This window comes from Pleurodeles waltl, chromosome 9, assembly GCF_031143425.1.
Source record: "Pleurodeles waltl isolate 20211129_DDA chromosome 9, aPleWal1.hap1.20221129, whole genome shotgun sequence".
NCBI classification, from domain to species: domain Eukaryota; kingdom Metazoa; phylum Chordata; class Amphibia; order Caudata; family Salamandridae; genus Pleurodeles; species Pleurodeles waltl.
In genome coordinates this window covers 539220482-539235125 of record NC_090448.1, presented here as the reverse complement: position 1 = coordinate 539235125, position 14644 = coordinate 539220482, and the positions used below count along the sequence as shown (strand labels likewise).

The 14644-nt window shown below is 45.8% G+C and overlaps 1 protein-coding gene across 5 annotated transcripts in view; it reads left to right on the top strand.

The window, feature by feature from the left end:
* The window catches only part of ARMH4 (armadillo like helical domain containing 4), a 645165-nt gene that overhangs the window by 199400 nt on the left and 431121 nt on the right, over nt 1–14644 (top strand). For all 5 annotated transcript variants that reach the window (XM_069207449.1, XM_069207448.1, XM_069207447.1 and 2 more), the window contains one exon: nt 13770–13967. In XM_069207449.1, the coding sequence (XP_069063550.1) occupies nt 13770–13967 (198 nt within the window). The remainder of the gene's footprint in view (nt 1–13769; nt 13968–14644) is intronic.

Sequence of the window (14644 nt, the reverse complement as noted above, 5' to 3'; positions counted from 1 at the left end):
AACCAGACATTGAAAGGCATGGTTGGAGGACTCCCTGAAAAACTCAAAAGGAGATGGGATATCCGACTTCAATGTCTGCTTTTTGCCTACAGGAAAGTTCCACAAAAGGGAGTAGGGTTTTCCCCCTTTGAACTTTTGTTTGGGCATCCGGTCAGGGGACCACTAAGTCTTGTGAAGGAAGGCTGGGAGAGACCTCTCAAAGAGCCTAAACAGGACATAGAGGACTAGGTGCTTGGCCTATGTTCCATGATGGCTGAGAACATGGAAAAAGCAAGCAAAAGTCTTCAGGTCAGCCAAGAGCTTCAAAAGCAATGCAATGACCAAGAAGCCGCACTGGTGGAGTTCCAACCAGGACAGAAAGTTTGGGTTTTAGAGCCTATGGCTCCTAGGGATCTCCAAGACAAGTGGTATGGACCATATCCCATACTTAACAGAAAAGAGAAGGTCACCTACTTGGTTGACCTTGGCAGTTGCAAAAATCCCAAAAGGATCATACATGCCAACTACCTGAAGCCCTATTTTGATAAGGATGATGTGACCATGCTCCTGGTTACAGATGAGGGACAGAAAGAAGAGAGTGAACCTCTTCAACTCCAGCAACCCACAACATAGTTCTCTGGATAGAGTGGTCTTGTCAGACACTCTCACAGGCCAACAGCAGACTGATTGCAGGCAAGTCCTCAACTAGTATGCTATTTTATTCTTCCTGATCCCTGTTAGGACTAACTGGAGCAACCATGATATGGACACTGGTAGCAGTTTGCCTGTCAAAAACAAATTCTGTAGGCAGTCAGACAATGTCAGGGACAGCATCCAAGTAGAAGTCAAAAAGGTGCTGGATTTGGTTGTCATTGAACCCTCTAGGAGCCCCTGGTCTAGCCCAGTAGTTTTAGTCCTTAAGCCTCACTCCAAGGGAGAAAAAAACAAATGAGGTTCTGTGTGGACTACAGGGGCCTCAACTCAGTTACAAAAACAGATGCACACACAATTCCAAGAGCTAATGAGCTCATAGACAGATTAGGGGCAGCCAGATATACCTGAGTACCTTTGATCTTACATCTGGGTACTGGCAGATTGGACTGACCCCCAGGAGCAAAAGAGAGATCAGCATTCTATACCCCAAGTGGGCATTATCAGCTTACTGTTATACCCTTTGGATTAAAAAATGCCCTGCAGCCTTTCAAAGGTTGGTGAACCAAGTCCTAGCTACGCTGCAATCCTTTAGTGCAGCATATCTGGCTGATATTGCTGTCTACAGCGCCACCTGGCAGGATCACCTGATCTTCCTGGGAAAGTTCCTTGAGGCCCTGCAGATGGCAGGCCTCACTATCAAGGCCAGTATGTGCTGGATAGGGCAGGTAAAGATTTTGTACTTGGGCAACCTGGTAGGTGGAGGCCAAGTTCAACCCTCTAGAGCCCAAGATCCAGCCAGTTCTTGAGTACTCAGACCCAAGTCAGGGCAATCCTTGGCTTGACTGGATATTACAGGAGGTTTGTGAAGGATTATGGCACTATAGTGGCCCCCCTCACAGAACTTACCTCTATGAAAATGCCCAAATAGATCAACTGGACAGTGAGTTGTCAACAGGCCTTTGACATTTTGAAGGATGCAACGTGCTCTGCTGCAGTCCTGAAAGCTCTGGATTACTCCAGACAGTTTATTGTCCCAACAGACGTCTCAGAACTTGGGATAGGAGCAGTCCTAGCCCAGACCAATAATGAGGGACGTGACCAGCCTGTTGCTTTTATAAGCAGAAGACTGCTCCCCAGGGAACACAAAAAGAGTACCATAGAGAGTGAAGCCTTTGCTGTGGTCTGGGCCTTGAAGAAGCTGAGGCCATACTTATTTGGCTCTCACTTCACAGTTCAAGCAGACCACAGGCCTCTCAAGTGGCTTCAACAGATGAGAGATGAAAACCTCAAACTGCTTAGGTGGTTCATAGCTCTACAGGGAATGGACATTAAAGTGGAACACAGACTTGGGACTGCTCATGCCAATGCAGATGGCTTCTCCAGTTTCTTCCACTTAGAGGATAAAGATTCCCCAGGGGATGGGTAGTTTCATCCCCTCTTGTTTGTGGAAGCGAGAGGGTAGTGAGAGAGGCCTCTAGTACCATGGTTAGCCCCCCCCCCCTTTTTGCATGGAAAATGATGTGGTTTCAAAACTTGTATGCACCCTTGGGCCCTGTTAAACAGGTTCCCAGGGCCAGATCTTTCCCCCAAAACTGTACTATGTATTGGCACTTCAAGCACCCATCTAAGTCCCTAGTAAATGGGACTGAAGAAGGCCCCCCAGATCTGCAGCACTAATTGTGGCACTCTGAGAGGTCCCACACCAGCTTTATGCAGACTGTCCTTGCAAGTGCATGACAAGGTGGGTTTAAAAGTTCCAAACCTAACATGGCACTCACCAAGAGCGCCCTGTCCACTAACACTACATGCACTATAGATAAGTCACCCCTCTGGCATGCCTTAAAGCCATAAGGCAGGGTGCACTATAATGCATGTAAAGGCTTATAGTTGCATGAACAAATATGTCTCTACTGTGTCTTTACAAAACCTTAAGGCATAGTAAGTGTACAGGTGAGCCATAGCAAGTACGTGTGCTGAACACTGGTAGTAGTGTTGGAGTTATTATAAAATGTACGCAGGGGCCACCTTAGAGGTGCCCCTGCAAAACCTACGCCACCCAGACATGGTTGCTGGTTAGCTCAACCCAGCCTGCCATCACCAGACATGATTCTGGATCCTTGGGGTGAGATCCTGTGCTCACTGGGACCAGAAGACAAAGCCCTTCCTGGGTGGAGGAATGTGCCCTACTTTGACAGGAAGTTTCAAAGGCCATGCTGTTTTTGAAGCACCGCTCCAGCCGTTTGATGCTAGCAGCAGATGGCCACCCCCCATCCAAGACCCCACTTTGGCAGAAGGAACAGCTGGGAAACTAACAAAGGATAGAGGGAATAGACCACCCTCAACCTGCACCACCCCTCAGGTGTAGGAGGCGAGGTGACTACTCCATGTCATTTTCCTCCATCTTGAAAGGCACGAAAATAGTCAATCAGGGTTAGGGATGTGACGTCTTCCCACAAGAAGTGGTCACATAATGGGTGTAGCCACCCTAAGGTAAGTGTCCCATTGGCTACTACCAGGTACTCCCTTAAACGCCCACTAAATGCAGTATTTAGTGGGCATTCCTCGACCTGCAGACCAGATTTGATGGACACAAGAAGACCAGAGACAAAGAAGACCCAAGGCTTGAGAACAGAAGTCCTGCTGCAAGAAGAGAAAGGTGCCAAACCCTGTCTGCTGCAGCCAGGATTAGACAGTCACCACTGAGTGGTTGACTGGACATTGGACAGACTCTAAGAAACCCCAGAGGACCTCAAACCTTCTAAAAATTGCCAAGAACCTCCGTCTAGAGTGAAGGCATCACTCCCTGCAACCAGCAAGCAAGGTCCAGCGAGGTCCAGTTCACTTACCGGTCACTGACCAATGAACTGGAAAGAGCAGGCTCACCAAATTTCACCCGACGGACACAGCGGACAAACTCACCAAGTGTGCCAAGCTTGGTGGTACTGTGACTTCTAGTGGCTGAACTGTGCAATAGCCAGGGGTACTGGACCCCCAGTGTCAGACACCCAGAAGAAAAGTACAATCCGGACTCTTCAAGGACCAGGTGCAAGCACCAGTTGAGGGACTTCAGGACACACAAGAACCACCCCCAGAGTGACCCTGCTGACCTGCAAACCACCCTCCAAGTGACTTGCACCTGGCTCAAAAGGCTCCTTGATGCACGAACCTGGGGTAACCTATCTGCTCTGCACTCAGCCTCCCTAGCCCCTGCATCAGAGAATCAGCTATGTTTTAGGGGTCCCTAACCCCTTGCAGCCTCCACCCTCTTAACTCTGAGTGCCCCTGTGCAGTGCATTTCCCAATGTTCCCCTTCCCTGTGGCGTGCCAGCTTCAAGACCTTCAGCTGCCGCTCCTGCCTGCTGCAGGAGCTGTCTTAACTTCTCCAGCTGGTCCACTGGACATCTTGACGACCTTGACCTGGAAACAAAAGGTGACACTTGTGAGAGCATTGTCTGATTTTACATGCATTTTAAAAGTTGATTCCTATGGTGCATAATTACCCACAGAAACCAAATATTTTCTATGTTTTGAAAAATCATAACTTAAGAAGTACTTACCCAATTTTGATGATGTTGGGCATAAAAAGTTTATAAAAATCTGAAGTATTTTTGTAAATGGTCTCGAATTATTCTTTTGAGTGTGTGTCTACATTTATTGATACTGTGAGTACAACAAATGCCTAGCACATCTCCAAGATTAGCCTAACTGCTCAAAAGGGTACCATACAAAATAGTGTTAAGTGGTCTATTTGTAATCTCTGAATACCAAGGTAGGGTTGCTTGGACTCTCTGCACAGTGCACATCGTTTTTGTACACTATATAGAGAGCCAACCTCCTACAATCAGCACCCATCAAATAACCTGTGACAACTTCCAGGCCCAATGTCCACAGACTCAGTATCTGAGCTAAACGCTCTGAGGTCACTTGCTGAAAGTTTCAGTGTAAGTTTTAAGCCAGGGGTCACCTTGCACTTCTCGGCGTTGCATGTATATCCCATTGCAAGCATGCAATTACAGCTGATTAGGGTAGTGGTCAACCTGGTGTTAGACAATGATTCCCCAAGGCTCCCATGCCTATCTGTGCCTCCTCCCCTCTAGTTCAGAGGCCTCAGTGCCATGCGAGACCTCGCCATTGATGCTGGCGAATCCCTCTAGCGGTATCCAGTGCAATACACTGCATGATGCCTGTTTTTGGGCACTGTAAATCTAAGCAGGGAGTGCACCTCCGTGGCCCACTCTTTCCTCAGAGGCCACAATCCTTGCCTGTAAAGCGGAGCACCACCTGCAGGTCTCAGCGCACCGACATTATGCAGGCAAGTAAGCCAATCACAATGGCTGCACAGCCATCCCCGACACCAGGAGGGGCCCAAGCAGTTGGCAAAGTGGCCTGCGGTGCAGTGGGTAGAGGTGTACTGCTGATGCTTCCCACAGGCTGTCATCCTCGAAGGCCTCAATGCCAATCAGCAATCTGATGTAGGACTCTACACCCATCAGCTGGTGAGTCTGCGGCTCGGCCCCTCAATCAGTCAGGCTGCCCGTGTCCCACGATGGGCCAACGGCCTCCGAGTGCGGCACAGGGGAACCGTGGGGCCCTCAGCCAACACCAGGGCCTCCGGGCATGTATTTATTGGTGGATATTGGTCTGATGTTTCTCTGCGGCAGGCCCAGTGGCTAAAGTCATAGTGTCGGCTCCCAGCAGGCTGCAGTGGGGCTCAATACACCTCCTGACGCTGGTTTCCTTGAGAGATTCTAGCTTCAGCATGGCTCTGGTCAGCAGGTAAAGGTGGGTTGGTAGTATGTGGATTTTGTTTGCGTGATGGCGCAGGATATTTAAGAATAACAGGTGTGGCCCAGGGAGCCGACTTAGGAAGAAGCCATCTTCGGGCCAGGCAAATTCCGCACCCTCCTACCAAACAAGACTTGACTGTATGCTCACAGTGAGTGACCTCAGTTGCACAGTATAATTGGGACTAATAGTTCTTCGTCAATCATAAACCTTATGTTCAGAATCCACAGTAAAAATGTCCAGAAACATTTTAAAAATCTTTTTTTTTTTCAAATGACTTCAAATTGAGATTTGTTCAAGTTTTCACAGTGGCATTAATTCTTTAATATTTAAACAGCTTAAAGTCTATCAGGAGCACCAACTTGATAGAAAATCTTTTTTCAAATGCAAAGAGTTAATATAAAGGAATAAAGTTTCCTTAGGTGAATTCAATCCCACATAACTTGAGATCATTGTTGCAGACTGCAAATGAGATATGCTACATTGTAGAGTTTGCTTGCCAAATGTGAGAATAATCATCAGTGGAAACCTCATAGTGGAAAAGTTAAGAGAATCTTGGTCCTGCCGAAATTGATAGAAGCTAATAGAATGCATTGACAGATTCTGAGGAACAATCAAATCTGTGACTGGGGTAGATTTATTAACATGTTGCCCCGGTGAAGTCACAAAAAGACTTTACACCTAGGAATCTCCACCGCCTCTAGACATTTGTTAAGTTGGAAGAAACTTTTTATTTTTTCAAGCTTTTCCTACTTTGCAAGTGTGCTGTACTGTACACCACATATACAATGCGGGAAAGCTTTTAAAGTTAGTGTAAGTAAAGAGTTGTGTACTGAAATAGTACCCTTCCAGTACAAATCCTAGGTTACACACCACACACACACAGATATTTACACTATACTGCAAAGGTGAGTGTGTGTGTGTTGCACTAGACATCTGTCTGAGCGTTAATGCAGGGGATGATATCTGTCGAACCATACTCTTGTAGATATGCCTTTTAGCTGTGTCTCCCTCCTTGCAAAATGCAGTGCATTAACTTTAGTTGCTGCACTGCCGTGCACAACCTCGTAATATATCTGCTAGGCACCAAATTTAAACCTGTAAAAAACCCAGAAAACTGATAGGTGGAATATTTTAAATAATATGTGCCGTTGGTAACTACTTAGGTCACATTCAAGTCCATCCAATCAGCCTTTTTCCTGCTCCAGTAGTAACATGTAAACCTACCTCAGTCTTACTGATGAACACTTTTTAGAGTCCTGATTAAGAATACTTTATGCCTGGTGTCCCCTGATTCTGCTTACTCTGGAAGCACGTGGGTGGCGAAAATATAATGTGGCACCAATTACAGCAATCTTACAAAGGTGATTTTGTGTGCCCTCCCTATGCCTGGGAGCGTCCGTCTTGTATGCACTGGATACTTAGTGCCTACAGACAGGAAATCAATTATCTGCCCATGGAATCTGATTCACACTTACACTATAGCAACCACGGGAAAAAGATCTGTGGAATGAATAATTATCTACTGCTCTTTTATCCCTCACCTGTTTGGACCTATGAAGCGCACTCCTGTTTGAGCATTACAAGGAATTGACGCTGGGTCACCTCCGGTAAAAGAATTGTGCTTTTAAGAACGCAGCCATAAGCTATCCATCAGCAGCTTCTTTAAGTTCTTGCCTTCCCTCAGCAGCAATTTCAGTGCTTTATCTTTCACCTATTGCCACTTGCTTTGTTTAACATCCCTTTCTGAACTCATCCCCTTGACTTCTCTTTCCTCCTCTCTTCTCTCCCCTCACAAAACCTTCCAGCCTTTCTATTACCATCATCTACACTTCTCACCTTTCTCACCATTTCTCAGCCCACGTCACCTCCCTTACTCACATGCCAACTCTCTTACTTCCACCTTCTTTGATACCATGACTTTGCCATCTTCTACTCCACCATACACACTAGCCAGTTCTCGCCTGCCATCACCACACAACATTTTGCTCTGCTTACCACAGCTTACTTTCCAGCATCTCTTCCTCTCCTTTCTTTTCTCCCCTCTCCCACACATCCTTCAGTGATAGTCTCTTTTGTTCCCACCGTGACACATGCTGTTTTTATCTCTCATTCGCCCTTTAAGGACATGTCCCTCGGGTAGGCCCTTGTACAAGAACTGGTATCGCATCACAAACCAGATCACTAACAGGAGTCCTGACTACCTATTTTTCACCTGACAGGAAAACAGCGCCACTTAGTCATACATGATGCAATGTCTTGAGCCCCATGATCGTTCTCAAGAATCACCCAAACAAGAAAGATTGTGCAGCGATAGTACACATACTCACCTTTTCAGGTTCACTCCTTCTTTCTTTCTTTGCTGTAACTGTGAAGTTCTCATTGTTAGAAGCACCCTCCCCACCGCTCTGCACCTGGTACATTTACCCACACGAACACAGACCTCCTCCACGCATGACACCATTGCTAAAGCCGTTTGCAGCTCTATTACAACCATTATCCTCCACCATTGTAAGCTGGACTTCTGTTGCAAATTCACTCCTGATTTGACCAGCCCAACCTTCCGTCCACTAATGCAATACTGTAAGGAAATGCCTCCTTGGCATGGTTACCCCCTGACTTTTTGCCTTTGCTGATGCTATGTTTTGAATTGAAAGTGTGCTGAGGCCTGCTAACCAGGCCCCAGCACCAGTGTTCTTTCCCTAACCTGTACTTTTGTATCCACAATTGGCACACCCGGGCATCCAGGTAAGTCCCTTGTAACTGGTACCCCTGGTATGCCAGGGAAGGTCTCTAAGGGCTGCAGCATATCTTATGCCACCCTGGGGACCCCTCACTCAGCACAGACACACTGCTTGCCAGCTTGTGTGTGCTGGTGAGGACAAAACGAGTAAGTCGACATGGCACTCCCCTCAGGGTGCCATGCCAACCTCACACTGCCTATGCAGTATAGATAAGTCACCCCTCTAGCAGGCCTTACAGCCCTAAGGCAGGGTGCACTATACCATAGGTGAGGGCACCAGTGCATGAGCACTGTGCCCCTACAGTGTCTAAGCCAATCCTTAGACATTGTAAGTGCAGGGTAGCCATAAGAGTATATGGTCTGGGAGTCTGTCAAACACGAACTCCACAGCACCATAATGGCTACACTGAAAAATGGGAAGTTTGGTATCAAACTTCTCAGCACAATAAATGCACACTGATGCCAGTGTACATTTTATTGTGAAATACACCCCAGAGGGCTCCTTAGAGGTGCCCCCTGAAACCTTAACCAATTACCTGTGTAGGCTGACTGGTTTTAGCAACCTGCCACACTCGAGACATGTTGCTGGCCCCATGGGGAGAGTGCCTTTGTCACTCTGAGGCCAGTAACAAAGCCTGCACTGGGTGGAGATGCTATCACCTCCCCCAGGCAGAAGCTGTAACACCTGGCGGTGAGCCTCAAAGGCTCACCCCCTTTGTTCCAGCACCACAGGACACTCCAGCTAGTGGAGTTGCCCACCCCCTCCGGCCACGGCCGCACTTTTGGCGGCAAGGCCGGAGGAAATAATGAGAATAACAAGGAGGAGTCACTGGCCAGTCAGGACAGCCCCTAAGGTGTCCTGAGCTGAAGTGACTCTAACTTTTAGAAATCCTCCATCTTGCAGATGGAGGATTACCCCAATAGGGATAGGAATGTGACCCCCTCCCCTTGGGAGGAGGCAAAAAGAGGGTGTACCCACCCTCAGGGCTAGTAGCCATTGGCTACTAACCCCCCAGACCTAAACACGCCCTTAAATTTAGTATTTAAGGGCTCCCCTGAACCTAAGAATTTAGATTCCTGCAACTTAAAGAAGAAGAGGACTGCTGAGCTGAAAAACCCTGCAGAGAAGAAGAAGACACCAACTGCTTTGGCCCCAGCCCTACCGGCCTGTCTCCCTCCTTCAGAAGAAAACTGCTCCAGCGACGCTTTCCCCAGGACCAGCGACCCCTGAATCCTCAGAGGACTGCCCTGCTTCCAAGAAACCAAGAAACTCAGAGAACAGCGGCCCTGTTCAGAAAGACTGCAACTTTGTTTCCAGAGGAGCAGATTTAAAGACCCCTGCAATCCCCGCAAGAAGCGTGAGACTTGCAACACTGCACCCGGTGACCCCGATTCGACTGGTGAAGAAACAACGCTACAGGGAGGACCCCCAGGCGACTCCAAGACTGTGAGTAACCCAAGTTGTCCCCCCTGATCCCCCACTGCGATGCCTGCAGAGGGAATCCCGAGGCTCCCCCTGACCGCGACTGCCTGACTCTGAAATCCCGACGCCTGGAAAAGACCCTGCACCCGCAGCCCCCAGGACCTGAAGGATCAGAACTCCAGTGCAGGAGTGACCCCCAGGAGGCCCTCTCCCTTGCCCAGGTGGTGGCTACCCCGAGGAGCCCCCCCCCTTGCCTGCCTGCAACGCTGAAAAGACCCCTTGGTCTCTCATAGAAACCTATTGGAAACCCGATGCGTGTTTGCACACTTCACCCGGCCGCCACCGTGCTGCCGAGGGTATACTTTCTGTGCTGACCTGTGTCCCCCCCGGTGCCCTACAAAACCCCCCTGGTCTGCCCTCCGAAGACGCGGGTACTTACCTGCTGGCAGACTGGAACCGGAGCACCCCCTTACCTCCATTGAAGCCTATGTGTTTTGGGCACCTCTTTGAACTCTGCACCTGACCGGCCCTGAGCTGCTGGTGTGGTAACTTTGGGGTTGCTCTGAACCCTCAACGGTGGGCTACCTTGGACCCCAATTTGAACCCCGTAGGTGGTTTACTTACCTGCAAGAACTGACAATAACTTACCTCCCCCAGGAACTGTGAAAATTGCATTGTGTCCACTTTTAAAATAGCTATATGTGTTTTATGTAAAAAGTATATATGCTATTGTGATTATTTAAAGTTTCTAAAGTACTTACTTGCAATACCTTTCAAATGAGATATTACATGTAGAATTTGAACCTGTGGTTCTTAAAATAAACTAAGAAAATATATTTTTCTATACAAAAACCTATTGGCTGGAATTGTCTCTGACTGTGTGTTCCTCATTTATTGCCTATGTGTATGTACAACAAATGCTTAACACTACTCCTTTGATAAGCCTACTGCTCAACCACACTATCACAAAATAGAGCATTAGTATTATCTCTTTTTGCCACTATCGTACCTCTAAGGGGAACCCTTGGACTCTGTGCATGTTATTTCTTACTTTGAAATAACACATACAGAGCCAACTTCCTACAAATACTCTCAGAATTATAGGGACTGCAACTATATCAATAGGTCTTTGAACATGCCTATTATCTATCAATACTTGATGTCATATTTTAAGAACACTGGATAGTTTTCTTTGCTAAGCCATACTTTTTTTCTTGGGCTGACCACCTTGATATCCGATTCACTATCAATACCTCAGCCCAGAACAAATAAACACAAATACAATTTCTCTGAAATTTTATAGTATCTGGTAGAAGTGAGCTTTTCTAGTCATCTAAGAGACTCCATGTCTAGACATTTGACAAGCCTACTTCCTTGATTACTGTCATTTAAATGTTTGGCCAATTTCTCACCGATGACTTCAGCACCCTAGCGCAGCCTGTGGATCTTAATTTTGTCTCAGAAAATCCAAATCCACCAGGTGTCCCAAAGATTGTGCTACTCTCCAAATTGCGCACCATTCCTTGTAGCACACATGGAGGAATGAAACAGACCTGCTGGACGAAAATGCTATAATCATCACCTTTGGATATGTAAGGTAACAATACAGATTGCCAAAACGTCTTCACCTACTTCACCTATGACACTTGTACCCCTTAATGAACTTTTGAGCTTTATGGGAACTTAGATGTGATGCACTCTTTTGTGAAAAACTTGCTTCTTTTCAAGCTGCTTTGTGACACCTTCCTGCTGCCAAGAAATCTTCATCTGCTGCTAGTCGTCGATTGTTACCTTATTCATCATCGTCACTAAGATATTTTATGTGATTAATACTAAATAATCGTAAAACCACTCTCTTTTTTACTCAACTTCCAGCACCACACTAAATGATTCCTTGTCCACTTTCATCCTCTGAATTCCATGATCCCAGTGCCTCATGCCTAACATTGGAATCGTTGGCAGGATTGGTGCATCTATAAAGCAAGGTGAAGCAGCCTTTCTATGCTACCTAATTGAGGTGCCATATTATAGGGCTAAGACTTGAAAATGTGTGTCATGGCCCGGTTGAATTAAGAAGCGGTACACCTGCAGCTTAATGAGCTTGCGGAAATAAATTACCTTTCCCCGGACAAAGTTGGCTTTCATCTATATCATACGACAGTAGCAACTTTCATCAGCACCCAGGATGACCTCCAAACTGAAGAACATAACATTTTTCATGCAGATTTATCCTACTTGGCCTAGTTTTTGACATAGTCTACACCGTACTACTCCAGATCTCCCAGATGGGGTTCAGGATAAAACTTTGGAATCTATTTCCTCCTCTCTTCTTGAACAAGTGCAGGGCATCTATCTTCACTTGTACTTTTCCTTCCTTTGTAGCGTTGCTTCTGGTGTCCTTCAGGACTCAATTATTGTCCGTCTGATTGTAAATCTCTATCTCTGGTCCCTTTCATCATCATCCTGGCAATTGCCATTACCTGCTACAACTATGAAGATTATACCAAAGTCATCCCAGAACTTGTTCGGCCTGCACACAAAGACCCTGCCTTTTCATATTTGACAGCTGGATGACTGCAAGCCATCTTATAAAAATGGGCCTTATGGAAAATGATCTGACAGTTTGGCAGCTTACCCGATTGCCAGCTTCCCCTCCATTGACCAACAGAGATGGGTGCACCACCTGTTCCATCTGAAGCTGTAAGAACCTTCAGAATCCCTTTGGCAGTCCACTTCACCTCATTATTACAGTTCCTATGGGTAGGCAGGTGTGAGGCCGACATCCACAGACTTCTCTGGTTGATGTTTTCTTTCCTGGGTTTGTTTGTACAAGTGTAAGTCACCCTACCTCTTCTTGAGTACACCAATGGAATGCATCTCGATGCTTTCGATCACTTTTTATGCAGACTACATTCTGTCTTCCTGTCCCTGCCACCTTGTTTTTAAGGCATCCATCACCATCACCCATTTTCTTGTGACCATTTGGTATTTGAGTGGGCCAGCATATTACTTTCAGGTCTTAGCAACGCTTTCTATCCCCTAGTAGCAGACTTCATTTTACAAAATGAGTGCTCTTTCTGCATTTGTTTCTGACTGGTACCATCTCCAACAAATACAACCTGGGAGATGGGAAGAGTGCCTAACGTTCTGCTGTGCGAGAACACTTCAGCTCCTTCCAGAATGCTGACACAAGGACACAAACTTGCAGACCCACCATATAAGTCAAATGAACTTCAAATCGTTCCCACACCTACAGCACTTCACACCTAATTCTGGGTCTAGACAATATAGTACTTTGTGTGTCATGTGAGCTTTGGGTCTGCATTGAGAGTGTGCAAGTTTACATTTATTTTTTCTGGACACAGCTGTACATTTAGTAGGCTCATATTGTCACTGTATGTCTTTTAATCCCCCAACCACAAACCAGTTAACTCAATGTACGTATAGCCTTGGTACTCATAGCTGAACATGCTTTATGCAGCTTGAAGACATCTAAAGGATTTTGGGGGCCCTGTGCCAATCATATTTTGGAGGCCACTGTTCCGAACAGTTTTGATTTTATGATCCAATGTCAGCTCATTCTTGCCCTCTTTGGCCAGGTCACTGACTGTAAACAGGCACACTCATCCAAAATGAGTTTACATCTAATACTCAGGGATAATGACGTGTGTTTTCAATATTGTAACACAGCAGCTGCTCACTAATATTACTGAAAATATTCTTTGACACCCTCCCATTTCTCATAAGTGAGACCCTGTTTTGATCTAAAAGAAACTTTTTTATGGATGTTGCATGTAACATAAATAGTATTTCTCTGCAAATTGTCTGTAATAGACTCTCACACATTCCCCCAAATTGAGCAGAGTTATTGAGCCCTTTCACTTTGGGAAGAGGATGAAACAACCCTACAATTATTTTTACAAATGAGTCCATTTGTTGACTATTAGTAAGTAGAACTAAACCCTAAAATCTTTAATGATTGTTCCTCGCGTGTTTTGTCCTACAGATGTTGTCTTTTTGACAATGCAATTGTACTGGTCTGTGGTAGTTAATGTGGGATAGAGTATGCAATTTTGATTTGTAGTTACAAATTCTGTCTCAGATGGATTGGTCAGGATCATTGCATACACACTATAATAATGATGTGCATTATCTGTCTCTTTCTTTTGTTTGTGGTTACAACAGGCTTCATGACAGATTCAGTCGATGTACCCTCAGTTGTTTCAGAGTCAGTAAACCTCTTCGATGGAACAATAAAACAGACTGAGGAAACGGCGAGCATCACCACAGTAACTTCTTCTCCCACCTCCTCAGAGAGAACGCCATTGGTATCATCGACCAAACGCCTGAGAGTGTATGGACTGAAAAAATTAGAATCAGAAGGTCTGCATTTTTTTTTTATAGAATTGCATTGTTTTGCCAAATTACATAATCAGTAGAGTTAAATATAATGTTCCCTTCTAAAGTGTATATGCTAGGCTCTACATTGTAAAGTTGCACTTGATTTGATCTAATAGGGTACACAATAACCTCCGATTTCTCAGTAATTTATGACAAAAGGCATTGTCCCTTTTTATGTCTGTGACATTTTGTGGGCATTTATGGATGAAATCAGGTAGTTACTTTCTTTCTCTCTCTCTCTCTCTCTCTTTCTTTCTTTCTTTCTTTCTTTCAACGACATGCCAAATTTTGGCCACTTCATAGGACCATGCACATGGGTTATGGGAATACATAAGGTTATTATTTACAGATTAGTACATCATGCACAAATATATGGTTAGTATACAGTCCATTTAGTCTCTATGTTTTGACATTGGGTTTGTGAGCATTACGAGGAGGAATGAAGCCTCTATAAGCATAGTTCGGTTTCGCTTGCTCATGCACAAGTTTGGACATTGGCAGAATTCAACATTTTGAACATCTCTAGCACCAATCCTGGGACAGCACAGAGCCTGGTGCATGCTCATTTAAAAGCCTTTCAAAGAGGTTGGCACCTGCATGCCTGCCTAGAGCATAGTTGTGCTGAGTAGGGACTATGGCTGGGCTGCTCCAAAGAACAA